Raw genomic sequence first — 27,700 nt, 5'->3', positions numbered from 1 at the left:
AAGTGTAATCTTGGGGAATTTGTCGATTTCAGCGCTGATGTGATAAGAAATCTTACCTCGGTGGCAACGCAAAATGGGCAATGTCCTACAGCAGAAGGAGCCATGTCCACATACGAACACAGTGGAGCATTCAGTGGGTCAGGCAAGCAGCAGGAAGCTACAAGCAAGCATGCATGGGAAGCAAAGTGACACTGCACGTCTCAAAAAGGAAGAGCTGTGGTCTCACTGTGTGCAAAAAGTGAACACAAATCATGCAAAATAATTCACCATCGTACTGTACACTCCGCCTGATACACGGGAATTGGTCAAAGGAAACGCATTGTTAGGTACTCAGCAATATGCACCTGGCCTGCTGAACAGAAGTGCTGATTAGGCAAAGAAAAGGCAGCAAGCAAATCAAGTGCATAAAGACATTACTAAACAGAAACCATAAATCAACTGTGACAGGGCGGTAAACAAGGATGTAAATATATATATTTTTCCAGAGAAAAAAGAAAAAGATGGGCAGAGTAGCTCTTTAATGTAGACATCGACAGAGCTGCATTAGACTGTAAAAAGTAAAGTCAGATTGTATTGTTCACTGTTACATATAATCTTTTAAAAAAAGCCCTTATACTGTGATTCCTCTACCTTTACTTGTGTTTAAAGAAGGAGAGGAACAGAGGCAGGAATGGAAGGAGACACACAGAGAGTTGCAGTGCAGTTGTTAGTTTCTGTGCAGCAACTATACCTAATAGCTCTCGGACAGCACCCGCAAAGTCTGTCTTTGTGTGCATTTTCATTACTGGAGTGGCGGGCAGTAGAGGAGACACAAAAAGATATAGTAGCAGTGGATACAGTCACAATAACAGCAGTGTGTGCCATACTGTGATGCCAGTAACACTTTATTGTAACAATAATTTATAATTCATTTGCAACTGTTTTATATCATAAATTAACACTTATAAATAGATGAATGTCTGTTATTTTTCCACATGTGGAATTAATTTAAATGCCTACTAGTGGCTTTCTAATTATGTTTTGAGGCTGACTTTTTTTGTAAGTTAAGCACAAAATATGCAAATGCTTATAAAGGACAAAGTCATGATAAAGTGTTACGACATTGTCAATAATTACACTTGTTTCTTTTGTCAAAAACAGTGTGATCAAAATCAAGCAAGGCTCTTAAAGTGTTCAAAATCACTTTTTTTTTTTTTAATCCCAAGGCGATGCTGAAAGCCAGAGTATCAAAGAACAGCTTATTGGTGATCATTTAAGAAAGTGGGAGTGAAGCCAAAGTGAGCTGATCTTTGAGCACCTTGTGAGCAAATGCAGCACGACCGTTCTTGAAGGAGGCGCTTAACAGACAGCCACATCCATGTCTGACACGCAGGACTTACAATAACCCCAAACACACACACACACGCACACACAAAGAGATATACTGTACACACACTCCCCCAAGAAGAGTGCCTCAGCAGCAGCTAAGAGCAGATTTGAAGTGAAGCCAAAGGGAGGTGAAGAGGGATAAAAACCTATCAGATCACAGACCTGGGGGAAGTTTCTGTTTGAGACTCCTTCCTGTGAGAAGAGGACACACCAACTGTTACACATTGCAAGTCATGTGTCAGAGTGTGTGACACTGTATGTCATAATCAACATCATTCATGTTGTTTCAGTTGGATTAGCACTGGAACATGTCTGGAGAAATAATAAGTTGAGCTGCGAGATGATAAAAGCTGTGCTGCTGGAAATTTAATTTATATGTAAAACAAGACCAAGAAACAGAAGATACAATCCAATGCCGGCACTTAAATCACTAAATATGGATATGTGTGAAAATTATAATCTGTGTAACCCTGCAATAATTGATTTCTTTGGCCACTTGGGGGCAACAGAAACAAGCTGTGAACACACCGCTGAAATATTTTCATCAAGTTAACATGGTGAACTTGTTAGGAAACAGTTGCCTGTTTGTACATCCAGCAGATACACGGAACAATATATAAGCAATCATTTGACATTGAGGTTGTCTTCGTCTAAATGAAAGCCCAACATTTCCTCTCTTGAAACTCAGTTTCTGGTCTCCAATAATTTATTGGAAACACCCAGCTCTTAAGCTGCTAAAGTAGTTAGCTAGTTGCTAACTTTGTCTGTGTAACATCTGGTGCTGATCACTGTAACTGTAAGACTGTGTTGAGTGAAACAAAGAAGTTCAGTTGCGGGCCAGAAAACCAAACCAATGGAAGACACTATAAAGCTCTGTAGTGGTAATTCTCTGTGGTTTTGTCACTGTGAGCAGCCCCTTCCACATTACACATAGTCATTTGATCTATTGTTATATAAAAATATTGATTATAGCCACTTTAAAGCCACAGCAAGCTGAAATATTTGACACATTTCAGTCTTACAAAGTTGATTTGGTTAGACATGGAGCAACATTTAACAACAGCAACAGGAGTTTTCTGGTAACATTAAAAATGTCAGCTCAATATATTTTCTCTTTTAATTGTTTTGGTCTTCACCAAATCTTGAGAAATTTAACTGGGTCTTCAGCTTGCTAAAGCTCCACTGTGTTCAACAGTGTCATTGTCACAGTTTGTTATTCATATTTTGATTGGTCGCCTGATAATTATTGGGAGCCTTGTTAAAGGTTACCCATACGATAACCATTCATATAACAGTAAGGTTTGGAAAGTAAGGCAAATGCATGTATTTGGTAGGTATTGAGGATATGACTGGATAAATGAGACTTGGATTTTGCTGCACAATTTGTGTGAGAGTTAAAACAGATCTTTTGCTAGAGTTTTGCTGTTGTTAAACGCTGACCCATTTTACTTCAATTTCTCAGTTTTTGGATTCTTCGTCCTCCAGGGAGGCATACAAGGAAAACAAAGTTTTCTTCATGAATTCAAAGTAACACAGGGTGAGTATTTGATGTACAAAAGATCATTATGTGGGGGAAGTATTGCTTTAATATAATAATATTGATTAGTGTAGCTTTGACATGGATTGCAAATTCTTGTTCTTTTTTCAAATCTGTCTTGTATTCCAAGTTCATTGCTTCACTGTTATGATCATCACTATTATTCCCATTATCAGCGGCTCAGCATCCTTGTCATCATGAGCAGCAGCTTTGTTACTGTCATGTTCATACCTGAATGACTTGCCCTTCAGATTCCGCAGCAGGTCCAGCTGATTCAGAGGTGGAATAAGTCTGGGAAAAGACAAAAGAGCATTTCTGTCAAGTCACTTTGATCAACTCAGTGTTGGAAGGTTAAAGCTCGCTGTCGGGCACTTTCAAGCTAATTCCATTTAGTCTGGCAGTTATCTGTTTTGCTGGTCATCACCTTTTCACCTCAAATTACTACTGGAATGAAATGAACATTAAGAGGTTTCTAAACAGAACAGACAAGCAGTGATCTCTTCTTCTAGACGCAGAAAAGGCAGAAATCTGCGTAGTGAAAGTCAAGCACGGCAGCTTATTTGCTGATTCATACAGTTGGACTGCATAATAATTTCACAAAGTAGTCACTGGCAGTGTTTGTCTTTTGAACAGCATTTCAAAGAGGTTCTGGTGTCACTGCCAAGAGACCAGCCTCACTGTAAAATTACCCTTATTAAAGCAGAAAGTGAAAAGTCACACCAGTGTGTGATTCTCCACAACAGACAGTAGTATCTGGTTCAGAAGTTTGGATTACAATAAGATGAGGATACTCTGTAGGTTCAGTTTTCAACTGAGCTTCTCAGTTTTAAGAGAGATGGCAAAATGTGATATGGGAAAATAGTTGTATTTATTGCAAATGCTGAATAATGTACAGCATTATTCAGGTAGTTTCATCACTTACCTGTACATTGGAACAGCTACAGTCTGCTCGTAAAAATCCCAAGTGCACAGTAGATCTGTACGGGAAAGGTTGGTCGCATAAAACCTCCAAGAAGCCTGGATCAAGGAATTTAAGAAAAGTCTTTTTAACATTTGTCGCGATCACAAAACAGAGAATATCTCCAATAAATGTGTATATGGTGTTGTCACCGTACAGTTTTTTCAGATACCTGAATGAGGCCTGCTGCAGGATTGCGTCTCTTCTCAAAATGTTTCTGCCTGTGCTGCTCTTGCACTTTGAGGGCAAAGCCAGAACCCAGGATGCCCTGTACAGATTCAGTGTGACACAGAGAGCCCATAAAGTGATCTGTTACCTTTTTTGACTTCTACAGGAGTTGGAATTGCAACAACTGCGTCAACACCTTGTAGAACCCTTCCACAACAGAGACCAGTAAGCAAATCCAACAAAAACATTTATGTGACATCACACACTTCCACATGTTTTCAAAGCCTCAAGGTAATAGAGCTGTGAGAGAACACGCTGATTTCCTCCACACACAACATAAGTCAAGGTGCACCCACCTTGCCGTTGACGGAGTGCTGATAAAGCAGTCCACAGTTTTTTTGTATGTGATAGAATGAACAGGTCTTAGCTGCCTACTCAAAAGCTTACTGCTGAGTCTGACATCTGCAAGTCTCAGGTGAAACGCTAAACATTTAACAGCAACTAACAAATACATCGGTGACTGGAATTATGACACCATGAGATGTGAGCTTTCTGAATGTAAAGGGGGAAAATGAGCAGAGTTTTTGCAGATTCAGAGGAAGCTTTTAGTCTAAGTACCACAGAGGACAAACTTGATGCAACAGACTGGCTCACTGAGTGCTGAGACTAGAGTAGGGTCATAAAGAAAAGTAATTAGGTGGCAGAGGTTCACAATATCATATAAAGTACTGCACATCCCTTTACAATATATCATAGAAGGCATTTCATAACAAGAGAAGCACAGGTGTAATTAATAATATTAACAATGGCTGCATTTTGTTTAGATGCTCAAAGTCCAGGGCCCTGGTATCATGTCTGCTGGTTCACAGAGACAGTTAAATATAACTGAGTCATAATCGATAGTTTTATTGGTTCCATGTGTGCTCTCTTTGCTGTGATAGCTCAAAATGTCTGCTGTGAAAAATGTCCATTACTGCTGTACTTCTTCACTATTATTAACCAAGGACCAAAAACCTTTCATGTAAAAACTTCATTTTCATTCTTCACTAATTTATTTGTTATTACAATAACAAATATCTTACATTTTGCAGCTTCTGTCCAGAGTAATGACATAGCTGCAAACCGCTATGTAAAGATATAGTGAAGTGATGGCATGTTGAGCAGATGATGAAGTCATGCTTACATTTTGCAGCTTCTGTCCAGAGTAATGACATAGCTGCAAACCGCTATGTAAAGATATAGTGAAGTGATGGCATGTTGAGCAGATGATGAAGTCATGCTACGTCTGTGTGTGTTGTACTTTGAGCTTCTTTGTGGTTTGTTGTGGTAAGCCGGTCTGGCAGCATACGCAAGTATCCCACTCCCTAGCTCATTGCTGCCGCTTTCCACTATGCTCATATGGCTTTACTACTGATATTAGGATTGGCATCGTCACACAAGCATAGCACCCACCCTCCTGTTCCCCCCCGGTTAACACTGTCAGCTCTGTCAGCACTGTTGCCGTCATTTAGCGCCATTTATAGAGTTAGCACCAATAGCTGCCAGCCGTCGGCTCAGCCACCTCCATATTGAGAACCATGTGCAGATAACCCATAGTCTCTGAACTTTGCATAGAGCCCCCTTTTTTGGCCACTCAGTTGCAGCGCAGCAAGCTTAAACACAACACTGACATGTTACCTTATAAACCTGACATTGTGCTAACAAACAGTTGCCTGTTTATACATCCAGCAGACATGGAGCATCATTAACATTAGCATTTTGAGTCCTGTCCTCCTTTTAGCTCTGTTTTTGGTGTCCATGAACTCTTGAAGTAAATACCGTATGTGTCTCTTTAGCTGCCGAATGCTTCACTATGTTCACAGGCTAGCTGCTAACTTTGTCTGTCTGCTGTTTGCTGGGCTGGTAGTGTACAGTGGTTTGATGGTGGTGATAGGTCATAAGAGTGCAAAGACTGAACCAAAACAGCTGCCTAAAGTTGCAGGCAGTAAAACTACAACAATGAGCAGAAAGATGCTAAAATGCTTCATAGAGCTACACAGAACTGCAGAGTTGGTGAAAATTAGCACTTTCTTGGTCCTGCCCCTTTTTGCTCTGGTGCCCTGCTGCCCACTTTCTCACTGGATTCTGTATTATTGCTGAAAATAAGCTCTGTGGCAAACAAACATTTATGATACTTACACCTTTTGCTCAGCAAAATAATCTTCGATTTTTAAAGCCTAAATGCAATCAGCAGAAATAAAAAGCTAATGTCAAGTTATAAACAAACTACACCATGGTCGCATGACTTGACGTCGCCCCTACAGCAATACTTCTCAGCAATGTTCTGTTGTCTGATTTAGCCACTTCTTAGCAACTGCCTTATCTAAGACAAATAAATGCTTCAATATTAACAAATAGGTTATTTATTGGTGTATTTATGTTGTAGAAGAAACAGTGAAAGTCTCTTAAGCTTGTGTTAACCACAGACCTTATTTTAGGAATCTAACCAAAAACCCATTAAAAAAAACGTTGACTTCAGGACGAGGGAGCTGGGAATGCAGAAATGCTAACTCATTCCTGTGTATTAGGACTCATTGTGGCTATGGGGACTGTCATGATCTTCATTACATTATACATTATAATGTATATAGCCACATTTTAAGTAAGCTAACTATGTTAGCTACCTAACGCCTAACCTATAACGTACATCAAGAGGAGTTAGCTAATGTCAGATGACCAACATCAGGCAGGTTGGCTTCCTCCTTATTTCTGTGGTAATTTTAAAGAGATTTGGAAAAGGACAGAGAGTTTGGTTGTTGACGTATTTTTTACAGTAGGTCAGCACCATGTTACGGATTCATTCATTCATTAATTTTCTGTCCCTGCTTATCCTGTTAGGGGTCGCGGGACTGTGGGAGGAAGCCGGAGTACCCAGAGAAAAACCCGCGCTGACACAGAGAGAACATGCAAACTCCACACAGAAGAGCTCCCCCACCCTGGGGAACCCTCTTGCTGTGAGGTGACAATGCTGTGACTGTAGGAGGGTGCCACCCACAGCTATGTATTCAATAGTGATAAATACATTAGAGTACTTTACTCATCCCCAGAAGGAGAAAAGGCAACACATACTCAGCACTGCGGGGGCAATGTTGACTGATAACATTAGTCTTGTCATCCTTGGATCACTTCTCCTTGTTTTTGTTGAAGCCTCAATTTGCATCATTTTGCCTTGTCCATTTAAGTTAACATTGTGAATATATACTTCCATCACATACTGTAGTCCTTGCTGTTGGCTTCCTGAGGCTGTATTCCCTGACACCCAGAAAAGTCTTACAAGTACTGCGGTACTGCAGCACTGGCCTGAACTTAACCAGTATCACCATGCTCGTTTTTGTTAAGCTTGTCCGACTAAGCAACAATAACTAAGGGAAGCAGGACTTAGGATTGGTCAATTCTCATAAATTCTCAATGTAAGAACATTGAGTGGTGCAGCTTTGAATAAATAATTTGCTATGTTTAATATAAATTAGAACAAATGTGCCACTCTTGAGTATAGATCAATGCCAACTATAATACAACAATGTTTTTCATTTCATCAAAGTTGGTACAAATATTCAGTCTGGTGCCTTCCATAGTAATAAATCATGTAACTGATGCTTTGTTTGACTCAAACGAAAAGAAAACTGAGTGGTTAACATGAAAACAATTAAAGAACAGAAAAAGTGGCTTCTTTAGAAATTTAAACTTTAGATGAGCCAAGAATAAGTGACAGAAGTGGACACACTCTTTCTTGGTGAGTTGCAGACCAGCAACACCACATTGATAAGCACTTAACACGATGAAGGACAGAGACTAAATGAACACAAACAAGGCTCTTACAAATCAGCACTTTAAGCTTAGTCGTCAGCCAACGACACTGGGTTCAAGATACCCCTGATGAGCCCTTATACTTACAGCAGGAAGTGCAAAGAAGGCCACTCCAATCATGCTAAATGTGGCTGCCAGCAAGCGTCCATTCCAGGTCTTGGGAACCTTATCACCATAACCAATGGTGGTGAGAGTGATCTGGTGAAAAGATGAATTGCAGTCACTGCTTGATCTGAGTGATGTAGTACAGGTTGGAGACACTATTCTCAAAGCTATAATGTGGATACCAGTCTCTTGAGGTTTTTATTATGTGTTTCTTTCCAGTTAAGTCTTACCAGTCCCCACCAAAGAGCATCAGCATAGGTCTCAAACTCCTCATTCGACTCCTTTTCCACTGAGTAGACCAGGAATGAAGCCAGGATAAGACAAAGGAAGCCTATGTACCACGCTGTGATGAGCTCCTACAGGGAAAACCAATACAATGAGCATCAGGGAATCTGAAGCAATAAAGTGTCATCTCGGATGCGTTGCAAAGTGGTGATGTAACCCCTGTAAATTGGTAAAAATGGCCTTTCTGTAATAATATTGGACATGATTATGTGAGTTGCTTGCCCTCTGTGGCAAACCAAGTACTTCATAAATGTCTTTATTTCCCTTGATGCATGATACACAGCCGCCCTCTCTCCCTCTTACCGCATCACACAAACACACTCATATATACACACAGTTGTACATTTTCCACAGCTTATTAGTGCAGGCTTATAATTCTATTTCAAAGCTCATTAAAATAAAACTGAGAGAAATGTGTCTCCTCACCATGACAGAGTTACTTGCAAGAGGTGCGACTGGAAACAGTGTGTCACTGAAGTAGCAAAATAAAGAACTGCACTACTTTCAGTTTCAACTCAGATGGTATAAAGCCCATCTAAAGATGCTGTCTACAGTTAAACTTGAATACTAGCGACTCAGACTTAGATGTAAACTTGTGCAGAGACCCATACACCTCATCATCTTTTTGGCCAACAATTCAATTCTTCAAATGGTTATTATCATGCATGTAGTGACATATGAGTGATGGCATGATTCCAGGGAAAGTGAATGTTGCTGAAGAAGGTGAAGGTGGTGACATATAATGTATTAGCAGCTTGATCAAAAAGACGGCAGCAGTCCATCATTTTTTTGCAACCCAAGGACATCATTTCTACTGGGGATGTCCCCCTCACCTTTCAATATCCTGCTTTTGCCCTGGGTCGCTCAGGCAACATACAGACTGTCTTAGCTTATTTATAGGGATTGTTGAGCATGTGGCAACCTCCGGGGCTAAAAATGAAGCCAATGTATAAGTGCCAGAAACTACAGTTCCGCCAGTGGAGGAAAGAGCAACTCATTCTCCATAAACCCTCATCTTGAAATGCCCAACTCTACAGTGGAAATAATCATGTTTCATGCAAATCAATGTCCCCGTCATGACAAGTCGCTACAACGGCAACAACATTGGTAACCTAACTATGGTGTAACTCTAGGTTCACAGGAGTATAGACCTAGCCATGGCTGTCACTATTTCAGAGTGTTTTCAGTTAATTAAAATTAACTGGATGGTTTTGGTCATCTAAAAGACTTGTTTTGCATTTGGTTGAAATAAAAGACTCTTAAAGGAGTTGGATATGCAGTCTTTCTGGTAAATATATTTTTGTTTGCAAACAAAAATTAGCAATAGCATTATGACAGTTAACCATGGCTGTAAATGCACTGTGCTCACCAAGCTAGCAGCTAGCATTAGCATTATCTTCCCCCTCTCATTTAAATATGGTCTATTCTGGCTCCAAAATTCTAAGATGCCTACGGCCAAAATGCCAAACTCGAGGCTCCAAAATGGGAGTCCAGCTGTCCAGTGTGGCTACATCCATAATTTAATACAGTTTATGTTGTTGAAGCTGTATACAGCTTGAGAGGAAGCCTATAGATATTACTCAGGGCTGAAAAAAGAAGTCTAATTTCACCCCCTTTGCATGTTTTCTGGGTGAAATATAATTTAGCCTGTTTTCACAGTATTTACATTGAGTTATTGTGGAGATACTTGCAGTGGAAGTGGGGAGTCTTTAATTAATTGGTATTAGTTGACATGCTAATAACAATATGACAAATAAGACCTGATATGATATATGATGTAACTACTATAACTACTATTAATTTTTTGGTTGAAAAACCTGTGACTGGAAATGTCAGTGTAGTTAATTGACTACAGTAGTCAGACTGCAGATATGGTTTCAAACACCTCGTGTCTTGCTAATAATACCAACCCTCTGATCACAGATTAGAGAAAGGTGTTTCAGTATAAGACTGGTCAACTCTTCCTGAACCTCTACAGAAAAAACAACAAAATGATGTCACCTTGCTGTGGGCATAAACTACAGATCCGAGCAGCTTCCAGGTGCCTCCACGGCGGTCCATACGCAGCATGCGCAGGATCTGCAGGAATCTCAGACTCCTGATGGCCGAGGTGGCAAAAACATTGCCCTGAGATCCAGCTGCTAGTACGGATACCGAGGCAATCAGCACCATGATGTCTGGAAAGATGGAAAACACAATCATAGAACTCAACACACCCCGGGAAGCCAGAGATAATGTATCCTTGATCGAATTAGACTGAATTAACAACACTTTATTGCATGCAATGAAGGTCAATTTTCTTGTAATTCAAAAGCTGCTGCAAGTACTTAGGGGCATCATTAGAAATGTCAAATTTTCATTTAGGCTTCTATGGCTACAAATTTGTTTCAACTTGTCGAGCATATCCTCAAGGCAACGAATATACTGCCAGTCACAGGTAAGCATAATGGTTATTATATCATCACTCAAACCCTTCAGCCTTTAAAAAAGGAAACAGTGGAAAAACACAGTAATGTGTCTGTGTGATGTTTTTCTGGTAGAGCAAGGTTACAGAAATGACAGCCAGCAAAACTCAAGCTGACCCCATTATCTCACCTATGACACAGAAAGGCTTTCTGGCAAATTTTAGCCTCCCTCTCCATCCTCTGTATCGACAACAGCAGCCAGCAGCCCATATCCTTACAATGTACTCCACTCCAAACACCACGATGGTCACAATTTCCTGTGGAACAAACAAAAAATGGTGGAGTTAACCCTGTGATGTGAATGCAAAGGTTTACAGCAAGTCAATTAATGATACCTACCAGGATGTACAAGGCACTCTCTGAGCTGTTTTTGAACTCTCTGATGGTGGCAAAGACTGACAGTATGAGACAGGAGAAGACCAAGAGAAAGCTGGAAGAAACAGGAAAAAGAACATATCAGTCATCACCTTCTCGTTCTCAGGTATGTCACTATTACATTTGTCCAATCTTGTTTTAGATACAGCACATTTAATATAATCAGTGAAACAGACTGGAGAAACGTATAGATATAGCATCTGTGATGTCATTGAAAGGTTTGACAAAATGGGTTAGCTGCTCACTGCCATGCACAGCAGTTAAAGGTCTGGTGTGCAGAATTTGGGGACATCTATTGGCAGAAAATTGTAATATTCACAACTATATTTTCATAAGTCTATAATCACCTGCACCTAAGAGTCTTTTTTGTTACCTTAAAATGAGCTGTTTATATCTACAAAGGGAGTGGGTTCTCTTGCATGGAGTCTGCTATGTTGTTTCTACAGTAGCCCAGAATGGACAAACCAAACATTGGCTCTAGATAGGGCCACATGCTTTTTCGCATCTGCCACCATAGCTTTACTACATGCTTAGCGCACAGGAGAAGTTTCAGTTGGGTCTAGGCTGCCTTGAAGCCACAAGCAGTCCACCACACACTAAAGACATGCCGTAATATTCCATAAATGGAACACTTTCTTTAAAAAAAATCAGCATCAACATACATTGGAACGACTCATGTTACTGACTGTAAAAACTGTACTTTAAAAGGTCAGTTAACCCAAGAGAAAAACCTATTTTCTTACTAACCCTTAGTAGAGTCTAGACGTGCACAGTGTATATACATGTGCTGTGGTTTACCTCTGAAACTTGTGCTGTCACCCAAATACAATAGAGATGAATGGACATTTAAAGCACTAAAACAACATTGGAATAACTGAGGAGCATTTTGTCTTTCAGAAACAATGCCCCAGTCCATCTGGATAAACCACAGAACACTGTCAATCATCACTGGGACTATTTCTGTGGTGTAAAAAAAAAAAAATAATAACAATAAAAATCTGGAATAAAAGCAAAATTATCTGCATGGCCTGATACTATTAGAGGGAAACCGACCCTCACGGTATCTCCACATTAGATTTAATATTCAACTGTGCTGATGGCTGCGGTAATATACCATAAAGACCAATTGCCATCTGCTGATCAATTTCAAAAGCTTAAGTGGGTACAGTTGGGGACTGAATGAATAATTAGTACCGCAGAACCAGGGTGGTGCCTTCATTGGAGGAAATAAGACAAACATGATGAAGCATGAACAGCTGCAGCTCAGTTAGGATGAGTATAAGTTAATGACCATTGCTTATAACCACCTCCTTGCCGTTGGCTGTATTGTAAGTCATTGCCAGTAAATATCACAATATAAAACCTGTGTTTTCTGTTTAAAAAGTACAAACATAGAAAGATAGCAAGCACTCGCCCATCTTTTCAGCAGCTACGTCTCCAGTCAAGCGCACAGCTGATAGGTAGCCTATGTGGTTTGTTTACATGACGTAACAGAAGTGCTTATCTAATTGATTCAGTGTGGAAACTGAATTTATACGAGAGACATAATAAACAGATTATAATAAAGTGTGTGCAGTACAACTGCCACACAACAATTGCAAGGGAGATGCACAGACAGGACACTGTTGTGTGTTTTTGGCATGGAATTATAAGAACCTGACCAATGAGCTCAGCAAGATGATTCTGAAGTATTTCAAAAGTAATACAAAGTATTTAGAATACGTTACGTCACAAATTACATTTCAAGGCATGCACTCAGTAATCTGTAGTGGGTTACGTTTTAAAAGTAACCCTTCCAACACTGTCAGTGAGTTAATAAGAAAGACAGCATGAAAGAAGAATTAAAGGTAGGCCAGCAGATGACATCAGGTAAAGGTAAATGTTCATTTGAGCACAGATTTTTTTTTCTTTAACATATTGAATGATTCAGTCACATTAGGTTTCACAAACTTCAAGTGACCCTATACACGTGCTGTGTGTTTGCACAGAAGTGCACAGGAAATCTGATCACCTGTAAGTGTAGAACATGGAGTAACATCAGCTGACATTGTCATCAGCCTGCCTCTGTGTGCCAGGTCTTATTGGACAGATTGAGTGTATTTACTGTCAGTCAGTAGCTCTTTCCTGGAGGGACAAACACTGATCAACCTCCTCCTTACAGTCTGAACAGCATCATCTGCCTTCTGTAGAAGTCATCGGTGATGGTTATCCTATTAACCCTTTCAACAAAGGATGAGAGATCATGTCAGAGGTGATAAAACTAGTCTTGATAAGAGTGGGACAATACCAGAGACCAAACAAAGGTAGAAATATGTTGAAAGATCAATAAAACAAGGATTCTTTTAGATAAAATAGAAAAGTGATGGCAGATGGTTTCAAGGAGACTGATGTGATTTAGAAGAAAATCAATTGTGCAGCCACACCTCCAGATGACTGGCTGAGAGCATCAGCCGAGCGCTTTATTGGATGGAAGATAACATGTGATTTGAAGAGGAAGAGGCACGGCAGGGCATGACCTCAGGGACTTCCTTTAGAAAAAGATCTGCTGGAAGGAATCCAAAGCAGAGCTAATGCAGAGCGCATGGTGAAACCCAATACTGGGACAATGCAGGGTTTTAAAAGACGCTGGCACAACTTAGATTAATCATAGTGGAGATACTGTGGGATGACAGCATGAGCACAAGATCAGGTGTTACACATGAAAGCTCACACCACATTAAAGTGATGTCATTTACCAATATACAGTGTGAGATGGGTGAGAGCGGGCTGATGATTGAGATCATGTAACGATTAAGTATCAATGTAATGTTACACTTTTAAAAGATTGAGAAATCATGTGGTTGTTATGACGAACGTGTCAGTAATATCTATTTACAAATCCAGCAGACACTGAGCAACTTTAGCATTTATCTGGAGTCATGTTTCTTTCCTCTTGATGAGTATTCACTCTACTTTCAGCTCTATTTTTGGTAGAGACCAAACATACCTGACAATATAGCTGCTAAATGTTTCACTACAGTTCTCCTGCTAGTCGCTGAATTTTACTGCCTGCTGTTTGGTGCTGGAATGGTAACATACAGCTGCCTTTCCGCACAGCTTGAGATTAAGCTGATGAGAACTTCCACAGCAATTAAAACAAGCAGTGATGTAAAAGAGGTGAAAATGCTGAAAAGCCGAGGGGAACTGCTGAGTTGGGTGATAAGTCTCTGTGGGTTCGTCACTACCAGTGACACCTTACCATTACACTTAGTCATTTCATCCATTATTAATATAAGAACTATTGATTCATGCAGCTTTAAAAGTGAAGAGGCCTGGGAAGAGCCAACACCAGCCCTGACACACACACACACACACACACACACACACACAGGACAGCCTGGAATTCTACAGTTCCAGAACAATTATCTTCTGCACCATCTTTCAACACTGATTAAAAGTGTCTACCCTCGACTGAATCTTGTATTGCAAGCATATTTAAACCGAGGATTACATTCAGCCCATAATGTGTCATCAAATCATTCCAAATCCAAACCTCACTTTAAACCAGAGCCTAATGGTGAGGCTGACACTTTTGACTTAAAACCTACTCAGAGGGTAAAATCCAGACTGTGATTTAGTCATAGCTTAATATATTCAGCAGAAATGTTTTGCTTTGACAGCTCAGAAACACGTAGCAAAATCTTAAAAGTTTTCGTGTGTCGGATATAGGGGGATATATTGGCATAAAATGAATATAATACAATAAGTTCTGGCTTTATAGCGTTAGGTGGGAAATGTGTGTATTCCTAATGAGATCGACCACAAACATTATTCCTGCACGATCTCATCTGTATCATTTCATTTACTCACTGCCATCCAGTGTTTGGAGAATATTTGTCTGACCTCTTTGAGTTTCTGCCATTTTCCTTTCTGCGCAAGATACTGTTAAGCTTCTTAAAAGTCCTCCTCCCTGCTCCTAACAGTTTTTCACCTTAGAAGCCCTTAAAGGCTCTTTAAAGGTCTAAGATGCTCTGTGAATAACTTTTATCTTAACAAGGATCTAGTCTTAACTTTGAGGGGAACTTCTAAGAAAACGTCACAATTCTAAGAATTTTCTTAGAATTTTGTCACTGAGAGCAACTCTTAGTGCTAGGAAGCTTTGTGAATACTTCTTCTTTAACTCTGCAAATACAAATATATTTTATTTCCTGTCTTAATCCTGATCAAGTTTATGCAGGTCCGAGTGGCCCTGTTTACACTCAGTATTAACATTTGTCTGGCATTAGAATGCATCTCAGTGAGAGTCTCTAGTAACCACTTGGGATAAAAATGTACATCATTTCCATTTGCAATGAGCAAATGTGTCAACCTGCTAATACCAGCAATGCCCCGCCTTTGTCTAGTCTGCTGGAAATTAAAAGAAGAAGTTCGCAAACACCTTGGCACACGGGCAAAATTAAAACAATGCAACGGGTTCCTGTCGTGTTCACAGGTGAGCCAAATCTTTTGTCATTGTGGCTTCTTGTTTTTGTTTCACCCTTTCAAACGACACCATTGGAGCACAAATGAGTGCATCATTCCGCCTAAGCATAAGCTGAATAGGCCCAGGACACATTAGCATACATGCTGCTGAAAGACTGTGGCCAAACTGGGCTCAGACTACCTCTGAATGTGTCAGAGCAATCAGATCTCAAGATGCATTAAGACACACATTGGGTGCATTCACACTCGTTGTAAACAGGGCAACTGACCTCCTCTGAACTGTACCTTCGCAGGAGGTTTTAACACAAACTTTTCTCTCCCTGAGTAAATTCAGAGTGAATCTGGTTACACACGTTATTTTTTCACATGATCTATCCTGATACACAAGTTCACCCAGGCTTTACTTCCTATCATGCTCCATCTAGCCCTCATCAATCCTTATCAAGGGTCCTCATCAATCCTCCCTGCTGCTGCAGTTTCTGTTTGGTCATCTCAAACTCTGTGCAGTGGCCGCTGGCTTTCAGCCAACCTGAGCAAAGCAGCAGAGATCAGTGGAATGTGGCAATGGTAAAGTCCATGGGTGAGCTGTTTCGCTATGATATTCTGTATAATACTTTATCAGAGGCATTAAGACATGCCAACAACAAAAAGCTAAATGTGTTGTCACTGTAGCACATTCAGCTCTAGCTGCTGCGGTTCTCTACATTTTGCTTTGTTGGACTGAGGTCATTCTCTCTTACATCTACAGTATATGTGCGGTTTTGGCATCTCATACATCATTGATGACCACAGCAGTCAGTGCTTGCTTGGTAAAAGTGAGTGTTTCATGTACTGAGAGAGCTTTTATTGCAGTGTGCTTTAAGTCTGCAGTTTGTCAGAAAAGGCTGGATTATTAAATCTGCGTAAACCAGTAAAAAGGCTCCATCTCTTGTATTGGAATCACAGTCACTCTGACAGTTTAAATTAACAACACTAATATTCACAGCTTGGTTTAGCTTTCTTCTATTCAAGGTCACTCCATTTTGCAGTGTTTTTCTGACAGTGGTTGTCATATATCATCTATATTTACCACAAGTGGCAAAAACACAACTTCTTTTCTCTCTCTTTTCAGCACCCATTTGATGCCCAAATGATCACCTCCGTCGCCACCTCCTGTGAGAGTGAAGGTGCACATGACGTGTGCACACTTTGTCACTGTGTTAAATTTCATTTATATATTCGCTGAAATGAGCACTGAGTAGATTTTGAGCTAAAAAAAAAACTGCTTCCTTTTTTTGGCAGCTGCTTACCAAATACAGAAAAACATTATACAGTGACCACCCTGAGGTGTCTGGTGTTCCTGTCTTTTCTGCTGTAGCCATCAGGCATATTTAGGTCAGTCAGTCAAGGAGTCTTCACATCTTGTCATTTATGGCACATTGACTTGTCACATTGACTTGTCATTTCACCATCTGAAGACATTCTTTAAAATGTAAACTGGAAACATGGGATTCTTGGTCAGAATTCACAGGTCTACATTAATCATGCTGATACCGTAACAAGGTGATTTAATCATTATGTTGTCGATTGCAAATCCAAGAGATGCACCGTGAGGCTGTACAAAAGCAGTTCTACTGTACTGATGTGGGAGCTGGATTTGTCTGCCGGTAATTATCTTCATGTAGTACCAAAATTAAAAAGGACTCAGCAGATCTTTTTCATTCCTTCAATACATATAACCACTGAAATGAAATGTTGTGGACAAAGAAGCTGGTTCCCTGCAGGTCTAATTGGACATCAGTTTATGCGACTTTCCTGACCCGACCTTGCCAAGCTCATCAGTACCTACTAATGAGGACACTTGCTGATGATAAAGGAGAGGGGCAGAACCTGCCTCCTGAAGCAGTCCAACAATTAGCTTCTACAGCTATGCTTCCCTTTAGCATCAGCAGAGTGACACGTCTACCGACTCATTTATTCCTCCTGCTGTGGATACACAGAGCAGCTCATGGTTAGGAAAAAGTCTGGGTGGGAGACTTGGTTAAATATGCATGACGTTTTGTCAGGACAGAGAGGGCAGTAAACATGTCAAATTTTCAAAAATGAGTGAATGTTGTTTTCATGTGACTGGCCACAAGAGCCTGTCTAGATGTAATTGACAGCATCTGACTGTAATGTTTTGCTGATATCAAAGAGGGGGACTGAACACCCCCCCTCATGTGTCTCTTCGTGGTTATTTTGTGTCTGCTTGTGGTTGTTTTTGTCTCCTTGAGGTAATTTTGTGTATTCTTTGTGGGTTTGTGTCTCTTTGTGGTCATTTTGAGTCTCTTACTAGTCAGTAGTTGTTAATTTGACATTTGACTTTTTTTTTTCTTTTTTTTTCTTTTTGCAAATGAAGGCCAGGGGTCCCCCCGACACTGCTCAGAAGGCTTGTTCAGTAATTCAGTAATTAGAAATGCTCCATTACAATCGAATAATTCAGTTACAGGTCTGGGACCAGATAGGACGACATCTGGGTCCAGACCCTGGTGATGGAGAGGGATGGCAGGTTAAAAAGGGGGATGCATTTTGGTCATTTTGCTAACAAGAAGGGTTGCATCCCCCCCATGCTCTTAAGTGCCTGCTGCTTATTCACTTTCTTGCAGAAATTTAAATGAGAAGATGATACCACTCAAACATGAGAGTGTAATTGAGCTTCTCATTTGTCTACTCGAAAGCAAATATGGGTATATCCCAGAATGTTGAGCTTTCATTACTTGTGAAATGTTTTAATAAATATCTTAAAGCGAGGGAAACAATATCAACTAGTACTGTTAAATGTTTTGCACAAACAGCTCTTTCATTTTGAAACAGATATATTGCACATACAGTATTTCCCTATTTTTCTGTAATTGTTTTTTTATTCTATACATCTATGTGTCTTGTCTTTTGTAGTGCTTATTTTAAGTTTATTGTTATGTAACAATACACCAAAGCAAATTCCTTGTGTGTGGAAACCATACCATCCAAGGTTGAAAAATAAAGCCAACCTCAAAGTTCTAATAACTGCAGTTCCTCAAATGGCCACTTGAGGTGAGACACTACAGGTGAATAGGGTAAAATTTTGAAATAATAGATATCATCATGAAACTTCCTCAGCTGATTTCATACTATTGTAAGTAATCAGCTGAGGAAGTTTCATGATTTGCATATATTTTAGGAAGATAAATCTGAACATCTGATAAAGCCAGGTGCAAAATTCTTTTTTCATTTTGTTTACACGTAAGATGAAAAAAAATTACAGAGGGATTTAAGGATATCTGCTTTTATTACCTAGAAAATCAAAATATACTGTCCATAGCCTTAAAAATGTCACATAAATCAGGCTAGGAATGATTTATTAACAAATCCCTCTGTAAATATCTTCAGAATATAGCTAGGTGTATAACTGGAAAGTTTGGGGTACATAGGTGCTACAGAGGCTGAGATGTTCGACTTGGAATATGACAAAAAACTCATTTTGAGAACAACATTCAAAGATTTACATAGGGGAATTTAATACATTTCTATTGGAAACAATTGCTCACAAACAGATTAAATGTTCAGGTCCTTTGTAATAATAATATAATATATTTCAAATTGATCATTTAATAACATGACAGGCATATAAGGCCTACAACTAGTAACCCAACTAATAAACACATTGGCCTACACTGCACAATGCTAACTTTTTGGTAAATTTGGGAGAAACTTACTACCGCAAGTAGGCAAAATGTAATAAAATAAATGTCTAAATGTATAATTTGAATGTTTTCTTTATAGCAGTTTGAAAGAATACATATTCAAGGAGTAAATTGACCACTGCATGAAAAATCGATGTTTTTGCCTGCCATGTCTCACCTCATTGAGGCTGGCTCCAACAGCCAGCCAATCTCCATAGACCCCCATGTCACACCCTAAGTTACTGTACACTTGATGTTTATGCTTGTTCTGTTGCAATTCACTGAGCAGAAGAAGAAATGCTGTAAAACGTTGCAATGGTCATTGCCGGTAGGCTAAGTGTGCAATGGCTGTGTTTCATTTGAGACAACACTGCCCTATCAAGATTTGCATACTACACAAGTATGTACACAGTGTAGTGTACTACATGTCAGCGCGCTAACAAAAGTATCTGATTTGAGAAGCAGTCTGAGTCAGATCCACCCCTCACTCCTCCCCAGCTTCACCCTCTCGTCCAAATATGGTCACTTATGGCTCCAAAAACCCAAGATAAGGCCCGGATTTATTATTAAATTACTAATACTACATATCTTTCATTCTACTGACCCTATAATAGAGGTATCCATGGTTTCTGATCCTACATCAGTCAGATAGATGGATGTTTCAACTTCTGATGAAGTTAACATTCTGATGCCACATGCATGGTGGCACATTCCCACACACTTGTGACATTGAGGCTCTATTTTTACACCACCTCATCTGAATTGCCGCCTCTGTCCCCAATAACAACCCACTTAGAGAGAAAATCACATTCACTCTCACAGTTGACAAACAGCCATGGACAGCATCACACACACATCCACTTGTTGCCAGAAAGGTCCAGACGACATCACTGAGAACGTGACTATTGATCAATCAAGTTGAGGGGGCGGTGGCTGGAAGCAGAAAAAGTCTGCATTTCCTCCTGAGCTGCAGATAAAGAAACATTGATTTGCCCCGCTCAGCACAACATTGCCTACCCAGACATACTCATCACGCTAAATTTAGACTGCGACGAACTACAGTAGAAGAGAGCAAATAAGAGAGGAGGGATTTTTCACTAAGCAAACAGTGCCTGTGAAGACCATGTGCTGGCACTGCGGCGTTCACTCTGTGGGCTCCTCGGGGGATGTTTGAGGGCAGTGATGACTTTCTGGGGCACTCGTCTTGTGTGGATGCACGCACTAGTGACCCTGCTAGTGTAGCTATCTGCTGTCATCGTGTTCCTTATGAGCCACAAGGGTATGTTACGGTGCATGCAGCATTCACAGCAGCCATTACTGCAAAATACTCAAGGGGTCTTCCTGTTTTGGAAAAATAAATCTTCACTCCACAGTTAATCATTTGCTACTATCTGCAAAATCAGTGTAAGTAGATGAAATTTTTAATTGGTATGATATTGAATGTGACCCTGAGATATGACAGTCTTGTGAAGTCAAGATTCAGATAAGGAAAAGTACACAAAGAAACTTTAGTGGGATAAAAAGATCCTTCTTTCTTCTTCGAGGACTGTGCTTGGTCTCCTCCAGCCCCCGAGGGAAAAGTCTGGCTCTGTCTGCTAAAAGCGCCACTATGTTTACCAACTAGGCTCTGACTTTGTCCGTTTGCCATTTGGATCTGGACAGGTAACGTACAATGGGTTTATCAGAGCCTTTCTCTTCAAAACTGCTGCCTCCTGCAGCCAAAAACAACACCATGAAAGTGGTGAGACCAAACCGAGGACCATCAAATCAAAACAATCAGCTGGAAGCCACTGAAAAGCTCTGAGGAGCTGAGGGGACCTGTAGAGCTGGGTGATAATTCACTTTGAGTTCATCACAACAAGTGACCCCTCAACAGGGGCATAAATATAGACAGTGCAGTTGCAATGGGGCCTGGGGTGGGTGGCAATAAAGAGTGTGCTACTTACTCCAAACAAACTGTGAAAACAATTCATTTAAAATGATAATTTATTATTTTCTTTGGTATTTTGTCATATATGCATTAATGGTATATATGGTATATTACTCAGTATGTTGGTAGCCAATGTCAAGTCTCTATTTGATCATGTGAAAGGGTCATAAACCCCACACCCTCCATGTTTGCAGATACGACATAGGCCAAACTAAAAGACAGTAGTAGGTAGTTCTTACACTGCTGTATGTTCAAGTGTTTGTTTTTCTAATATATTTGGTTTTAATTCGTTTTTGATGCTATAAAAAGGGTGTTTGACATCATAATTAGCAGTAGTGCAAGACGACTGGTGTGCTCGCCATCAATGGCTCTGCTCACGATTGGTCGGAGAGGTGTATGAGCAGGAACTCAACAATGTGAAGATCACTACTGTACAGACTGGCTCCAAATGATGTCACCAGTACAAGATGCCAGCAGCCATTTCTGGAATTTTTCCGGCGCCTTGGAAAGAAGCTTAGCCTTGTCGCAAAATTTTCCCAGTGGCCACTCACGGTATTGCTGCGAAAATATCCCCAAAATCATTTTCCCCATTATAAAAGAGAAGCCTGTAAAACTGTTGACAGGACACCTTCAGGTGCCAACAAGGTCAATTATGACTCTTTCTACTCTGAATTTTTGAGCCATGGTGGATTTATACCTGTAAAACTTCTTTTTTTTGTGTATGCACCAGGTGAGCAACGCCATATATGAATAGGTGCCATCTTGGTGTCTGGTATTTAGTTGATTTTTGTACAGAGGGAGGAAGTGGAGGCACATTGTCCATCTTTATATACGGTCTATGATCAGGACAGTATAAACAGTTTGCAACCCTGCATTAGTTTCTAGTCTGGCCTCGTGCTCTGCCACTCTCTTTTTCTCTTCTTTCTTTCTTCCATGAACGCCCTCTTGCATATCGTCGCCTCTGCCATGACGTCCATACTGAATATATCAAGCTTGCTTTTTTTTTTTAATCTTTACTTCAATCTGTCAACATTCATACTATCAAAAGAAAAATTCTGAATTATGCACATGCTGTTCACATGAAGCACTGAGAAAACAAAAAGAAAAGCAGTGCCAAACAGCTGAGCTAGCTTGTGGCGCCATTCTTTCTATTGTAAGTGTGCCATCACAATGATGTTGAAGCTGTTATTTTAAAGTTAAAAAGTTGCATACTGTTGCTTAAAAGACTTCTTTTGTATGTAAAAACACTTTTATTGTGTAATTTGGCCCTGCCATGACCGTCATCACTGAATTCATAATATAGTGAAAAACCCATTTCAAGCTAGCAACTTCCACAGAACAGCAGCTGTAGCCATGAGTGACATCAACAGGATGATGAGAAATGCTAAAACATAGTGTACCAGTAACACAGAGAGAGAGAAGTAAGCAAAGTGAGTCAGTAATGTCAGTTAACCTAAAAGTGCAGTCTCGTGTCAACATCACGAGGGACAACATTATTAAATATTGAAATATCATAACAGCTTTTTGGGGCTTTTCATCAAAACAGCAGTGGCGACACAATCAATTCCTCGCCATAACCCGACAACAGGACTCAGCATTCAAATAGTCTTCTACTCCCACTTCCCATCAGACACCTCTTCTCCTATAGCAGACCACTCCATCACATCTCAGCGGTTTGGCAGCCACCATCTGTCTGCTACTGTCCTTGGCTTATTTCTTCCCCAGTTTGTCTTCAGCTGGCCAGCTCAGCAGAATAATGAATAACTGGAACATGTCCCCAATCTGTCTCCCTAAATCACTTTGAGAAAGTTTAGCGGAACATTCATTTTGTTTTCACTGATCGATCGCTCTCTGAACTCTTTGTTCAACCTCCCTCTCTTTGCCGTCTCTTTTTTCAGTCGTCGTCCTTTGTTCCACTTTGGTGCCAAACTGACACATTTTGTCATCTTACAGCTGCAGAGGCTTTTCAACGTTCTCACACAGCTGGTGCTTCCTGCAAGAGGACACGCAGTAATGAGGCTCCTTTTGAAGCCAAATCAGTGAAGATATCAGAGCCCTGATCTCTGTATCAGTGCAGGAACATACCAACGCTTGGATAGATTCAAACAGGATGCTGAGCTGTAGCTAGAGACGAGACCCTGCCAAATTAAAAGCCTTTTTTGCAAACTGTCAGATTGCCCCTCCTTACAGAATTTGTGTGAACCAAGAACATTGACACGCTGCAACTGTTCTGACAGCAGGGTGTTGGAAGAACCATTTGCTGTGAAAGGTATTACACAGTTTTCCCTTTCAAACCAAGTCACCCCATGCTGCATTGAACAAGCAGTAAAGATTGAGATCCACAGGATTATCCTTGACTGTGGACCACCGTGTGTCTCCCCTTTCACTGATGTTGGACCAGCAACCGAACACAAAGGAAAGGGTGGCCTCGGTCTCAGACAACTAGATGGATAGAGTGAGAAAGAGAGGGACGAGAGGCAGCGAGACAGAGAGCACTCTGGGTATAGGTACTCATGTTGCCCATATTGATCATTCACACATGCATTACAAACGAGACCGAGGAACAAAACACCTGCCTAACATTTCACCCGTCAAAAAGAAATAGCTGCTGTCTGCGCAGGGGCACATTCTGCAATGCTCTTTGTCAGCTCAAGGCAGCGGCGTCATTTTGTTTGCCAAACGCTGTCTTTTGGAGCAGAGATAAGTGGGAGAATGAAGGAGGAGGGGAACGATTTGACTGAAGTCAGCACATGATAGTTTTATAAATCAGCTGGCTGGCAGTAGAAATAGTTGGGAGACTAAATGAAGTGTGGTGACTATGAATAATGTATAGAAGAGAGAAATGGAACAGAGGCAGAGTCGTGGAGGAAATAGTATGAACTCTGCATGAATCTGCTGTAACTGTTGGTCAACAGTCATGCGCTCTGTCCCTCTCTCCAATCTGATTTCTTCACATCAGGGTGGAGTTGTACACTAACTTGCTTTCTGGAGAATTCTGATTTTGGGAAACATGCTGCTGACCCTGTTCTAACTGGGCTGCTTGGTGTAATTTGGCTCCAAATGCTGTATTATCCTACAAAAACCATCCCTGCTGCCTGCACTAGATTCAGCCATGAAGTCAGCTCTTTAGAGCGAGTTCATCAACACAAAACAACACAAATGGTAAAGAAGGCGTTTTAGCTAGCTGTTATAGTATTCAGTTAATATTTCAGAAGTACCCAGAGGCTGTGTGAGTGTGTGGTTTCACATTAAAGCACAGGCTTACTTCTGGGCATCCAGCCGTCTCTGGGGAATCGATATGCTGTGCACAGTGAATTCCTTAATGCTGTAGCATTTCAACCCCTCACTACCAAGCGTGCGGTATCACTGAGTCGGAAGGACTCGGGCATAGCTGGAGGGCAAACTACCAGCGAAAGTTTACCCACCTTTTCATTTGGAGAATAAAGCTGACATTTGCTTTCATTTAAATAGCATGGACAAAACTGCTGCAAGTACATGTGTTAGAAGATTTTACACTTAAAGGTCAGTTTACTAGTAATTGGGAGTATGACTCAGCTTGTGCAAACATTAATGTCTTCTGTGGCTCTGGAGGAGCTGTATCAAGCCTGCGAAAATAGAAATAATGGTCGACCAGTGGCGGATCTTCCTCTAGGCGATTTGGCAGCTGTCTAAATAGGCTAGACCCCCACCCCCCACAAAAACCCCATAACATTCATTCAGAAAGTTTTGAGTGCAGTTCACCTTGATCATTGCAGTCAGGACATGCTAGACAATTGATGGGTATGATGTAAGAGCAAGTAAAAAGGCAAAAACAATCCAGGGCACATTACCCAAAAAAGAGAATAGAGGAAGACGTCATCCATTAGCTCTTGTTCTTATTTGTATTCATTATCATTTGAAATAAATATAACAGATATATTTTTGGGGGGTGGGGTGGGGGTTACTTGCCTAGGCCGCCAAATGTTTAGGTCCAGCACTGTTGTTGACAACATGAAGTCTGCATTTCAGACACAGACTTTGAGAGATGTGGGCGATTATGAGACAGGGAGGGTTACTACTGGCTGCATGATGGGAAATGTAGGATCCAAGTGTGGATATCTCAGCCTCTGCTGCACCGATTCTGACCAGTTTTTTTCTGCCCTTCCTTAGCCCCCCAAACTTTATTGGAGTGCACCACTAAATGACTGCAGTACTCCTTTAATGTGTGAGAATTAAGGGATGGTTTTTGCTCGCTGGATTGTTGTCAGTGGTGGCTGCTTGTCTCAATGCTGATCACTCACCAAAGGTCACACATCACCTATATTATGCATGATCACAGACAATGTTTTGTATGCAAGCCAGACCTCTCACACACACAGACACACAAATACCTTAACTACAAGAAGCTCAGAGACTGTTAGTGGCTGTAGTATCCAGAACACTCCATGTGCACACACACACACACACACACACACAGTATGTATGTGCAGAGCCTGACTGCAACGTTAATTAGTGAAAGTCCTGACGCGGCGCGGAGCTGTCCACAGACCGCGGTGCTGAAACCCGCTGCTGCCGCAACACATGAGAATTCCAATCAATGGAAAACACTAGTGTGTAAAAATGTGAGCACATGTTGGAGACACACAAGACTGCAGGCATGTCCTAAAGCATCATAAACAGACAAATGGATAAAACTCAATGAGCCAAAATGCCAATACGACAGAAGTTGCAAGAGGCGGCATGCAGAGTTAAAGCAGGAGTTCTGCAGGTGAAGTGATACCCCTCCTATAACCGGGCTGTAGCAGCTTGGCAGCATGACAAGGCTTAACCCTTTAATGCGCCATCTAAACATCATCGTCAATGTAGAACCAGACACAAAACCCGAAAAACTCCATCACATCTCCTCCAAAAAAAAAAAAAAAAAAAAAATCCTGCCACAGTAACAGGGGAGTGTAAAAAAAAGGCCACGGTGACAGAATCAACATGCTTGGCTGAACATCACTTACACATAAGCGTGGTAGATGAACGCCCATCCCCGCGGTCTCTCCAGCGCATTATAGAGGAAATTCTGTAGTTTCCGATAGCTGGCATTTTTCTTCGACGGTCTGGGTCTCCCGGCGGAGATGCTAGACCTCGGTCTGCAGAGGATGCTGCTCCGCTTGGTGCTGTCTGAACCCGCAATGAGCAGCGCACCATCCCTGCTGGATTCAGGAGCCCCTGGGTCCAATCCGACAAAGCCGACTTTGTGCTTCTTCTCTCCGGCTTGAGCTGGGTAAACCCCGCCGTTGAGAGATTTCTTCACCATTCTAAAGTCGAGACGACTCTACAGAGGAGTTGTCCGTGCCCTTGCCGCGGGGATGCATCACCGGTGCTGAGGGGTGTGTGCTGGTGGTGAATGCAGTCGGTGTCGGTCCCCCTAGAAAACCAATTGCAATAACCGTGCGAAACTGCACAGTGTATGCTTTTACCTTAGCCCCTTCCGGCCATTTGACACACACAGCAAGGAGGGAAATGCACATGATTTTCACTCCACAGTCTAATCGCGTTGGTCATCAGCAATTCAGATGCAATCTGCATAATGGCTCAGAAATGACTAAGTTAAACTGAACATGTGACCGGCCTGCTTCTAATGCAACAACATCTGGCCTGGTTTGTCAGTCTGAAGCAAAAACAATTACAAGTTATTGATCAGGAGAAAATCATGGCTTGTGTTTTGGGAAATGTCTGTCTAAAAATATATCCCCGGATAACCTTTCATCCTAGCTACTTAAGTCCAGCCCCAGAGAGAAGCTGCAAAGATGATCATGCAATATTCATATGTGCAGCTTTCTTCAGTCAGTGTAATGGACACCTGAAACTATGTCAAGCTATGTTCTTAAGGGTTCTGTATGAGTACAGGACACATACAGTGCTTGCCAAAATTTGATCTGTCAGCATCAGTGAGACATAAAACAGAGAAATGGACAGTCCTCACTTACCTGAGCGCTGAAAGACAATGTAGATCAATTAGAATCAAACTGACGTGGAAGATACACGATTAAATTATGTATAACAGTATGAGTGATGATACACATTAGGTTAGCTAGACAGCAAGAGGTGATCAAAGATCTCATGTATTGTGACATAAAGCAAAATTATGAGCAAGTGGACTAAGAGAAGAAAACACTTCAGCCACAGGTTCAATTGTTGACTTCCAGTAGCACTTAGTCACACCCTGCTGATGTGCTCTGTGCAGGAGAAGATGTGATAATCTCCTCCTTTTGAGTCATTCATACACATCTACAGAAAAACACAGCTGACCAAAGGCAACATAAACAGAACATGTTGTGAAGCTCTGTGTGTTAACATTTTGATATCAGACATCATGGTCCTGTCGGGTCACCGCTTGCAAACACTTCTGCTTCATTGAAAACCATCATTGTACTGTGAACATTTTATTTACTAGCTGTTACTAGCTGTTAAGATTGCATTTACAATGATAATTTTAGAAAGATTTCACAAAGATCCTTTGTACAGTTATTTTCAAGCAACATAAAATTGCAA

At 40.9% G+C, this 27,700-nt stretch overlaps 1 protein-coding gene across 2 annotated transcripts; it reads right to left on the bottom strand.

Moving 5' to 3' along the window:
* Window positions 1-1,278: 1,278 nt before the first annotated feature.
* Window positions 1,279-26,678, bottom strand: LOC126403382 (potassium voltage-gated channel subfamily KQT member 2-like). Of its 2 annotated transcripts, XM_050066008.1 has the most exons (10): window positions 26,164-26,678; window positions 11,072-11,162; window positions 10,863-10,989; window positions 10,269-10,444; window positions 8,213-8,338; window positions 7,965-8,075; window positions 4,036-4,131; window positions 3,828-3,922; window positions 3,137-3,196; window positions 1,279-1,560 (listed from the first exon to the last, which is right to left on the bottom strand). In XM_050066008.1, exons 1-10 carry the CDS (start codon window positions 26,460-26,462, stop codon window positions 1,518-1,520), a joined length of 1,224 nt encoding a protein of 407 aa, XP_049921965.1. In that variant the 5' UTR covers window positions 26,463-26,678; the 3' UTR covers window positions 1,279-1,517. The 2 variants fall into 2 exon arrangements, with proteins under 2 accessions (XP_049921965.1, XP_049921967.1); XM_050066010.1 differs by lacking the exons at window positions 1,279-1,560; window positions 3,137-3,196 and having other exon boundaries at window positions 3,824-3,922.
* Between the last annotated feature and the right edge of the window lie 1,022 nt (window positions 26,679-27,700).

Source organism: Epinephelus moara, chromosome 16, assembly GCF_006386435.1.
Source record: "Epinephelus moara isolate mb chromosome 16, YSFRI_EMoa_1.0, whole genome shotgun sequence".
NCBI classification, from domain to species: domain Eukaryota; kingdom Metazoa; phylum Chordata; class Actinopteri; order Perciformes; family Serranidae; genus Epinephelus; species Epinephelus moara.
This window is presented reverse-complemented; position numbering and strand designations above follow the sequence as displayed.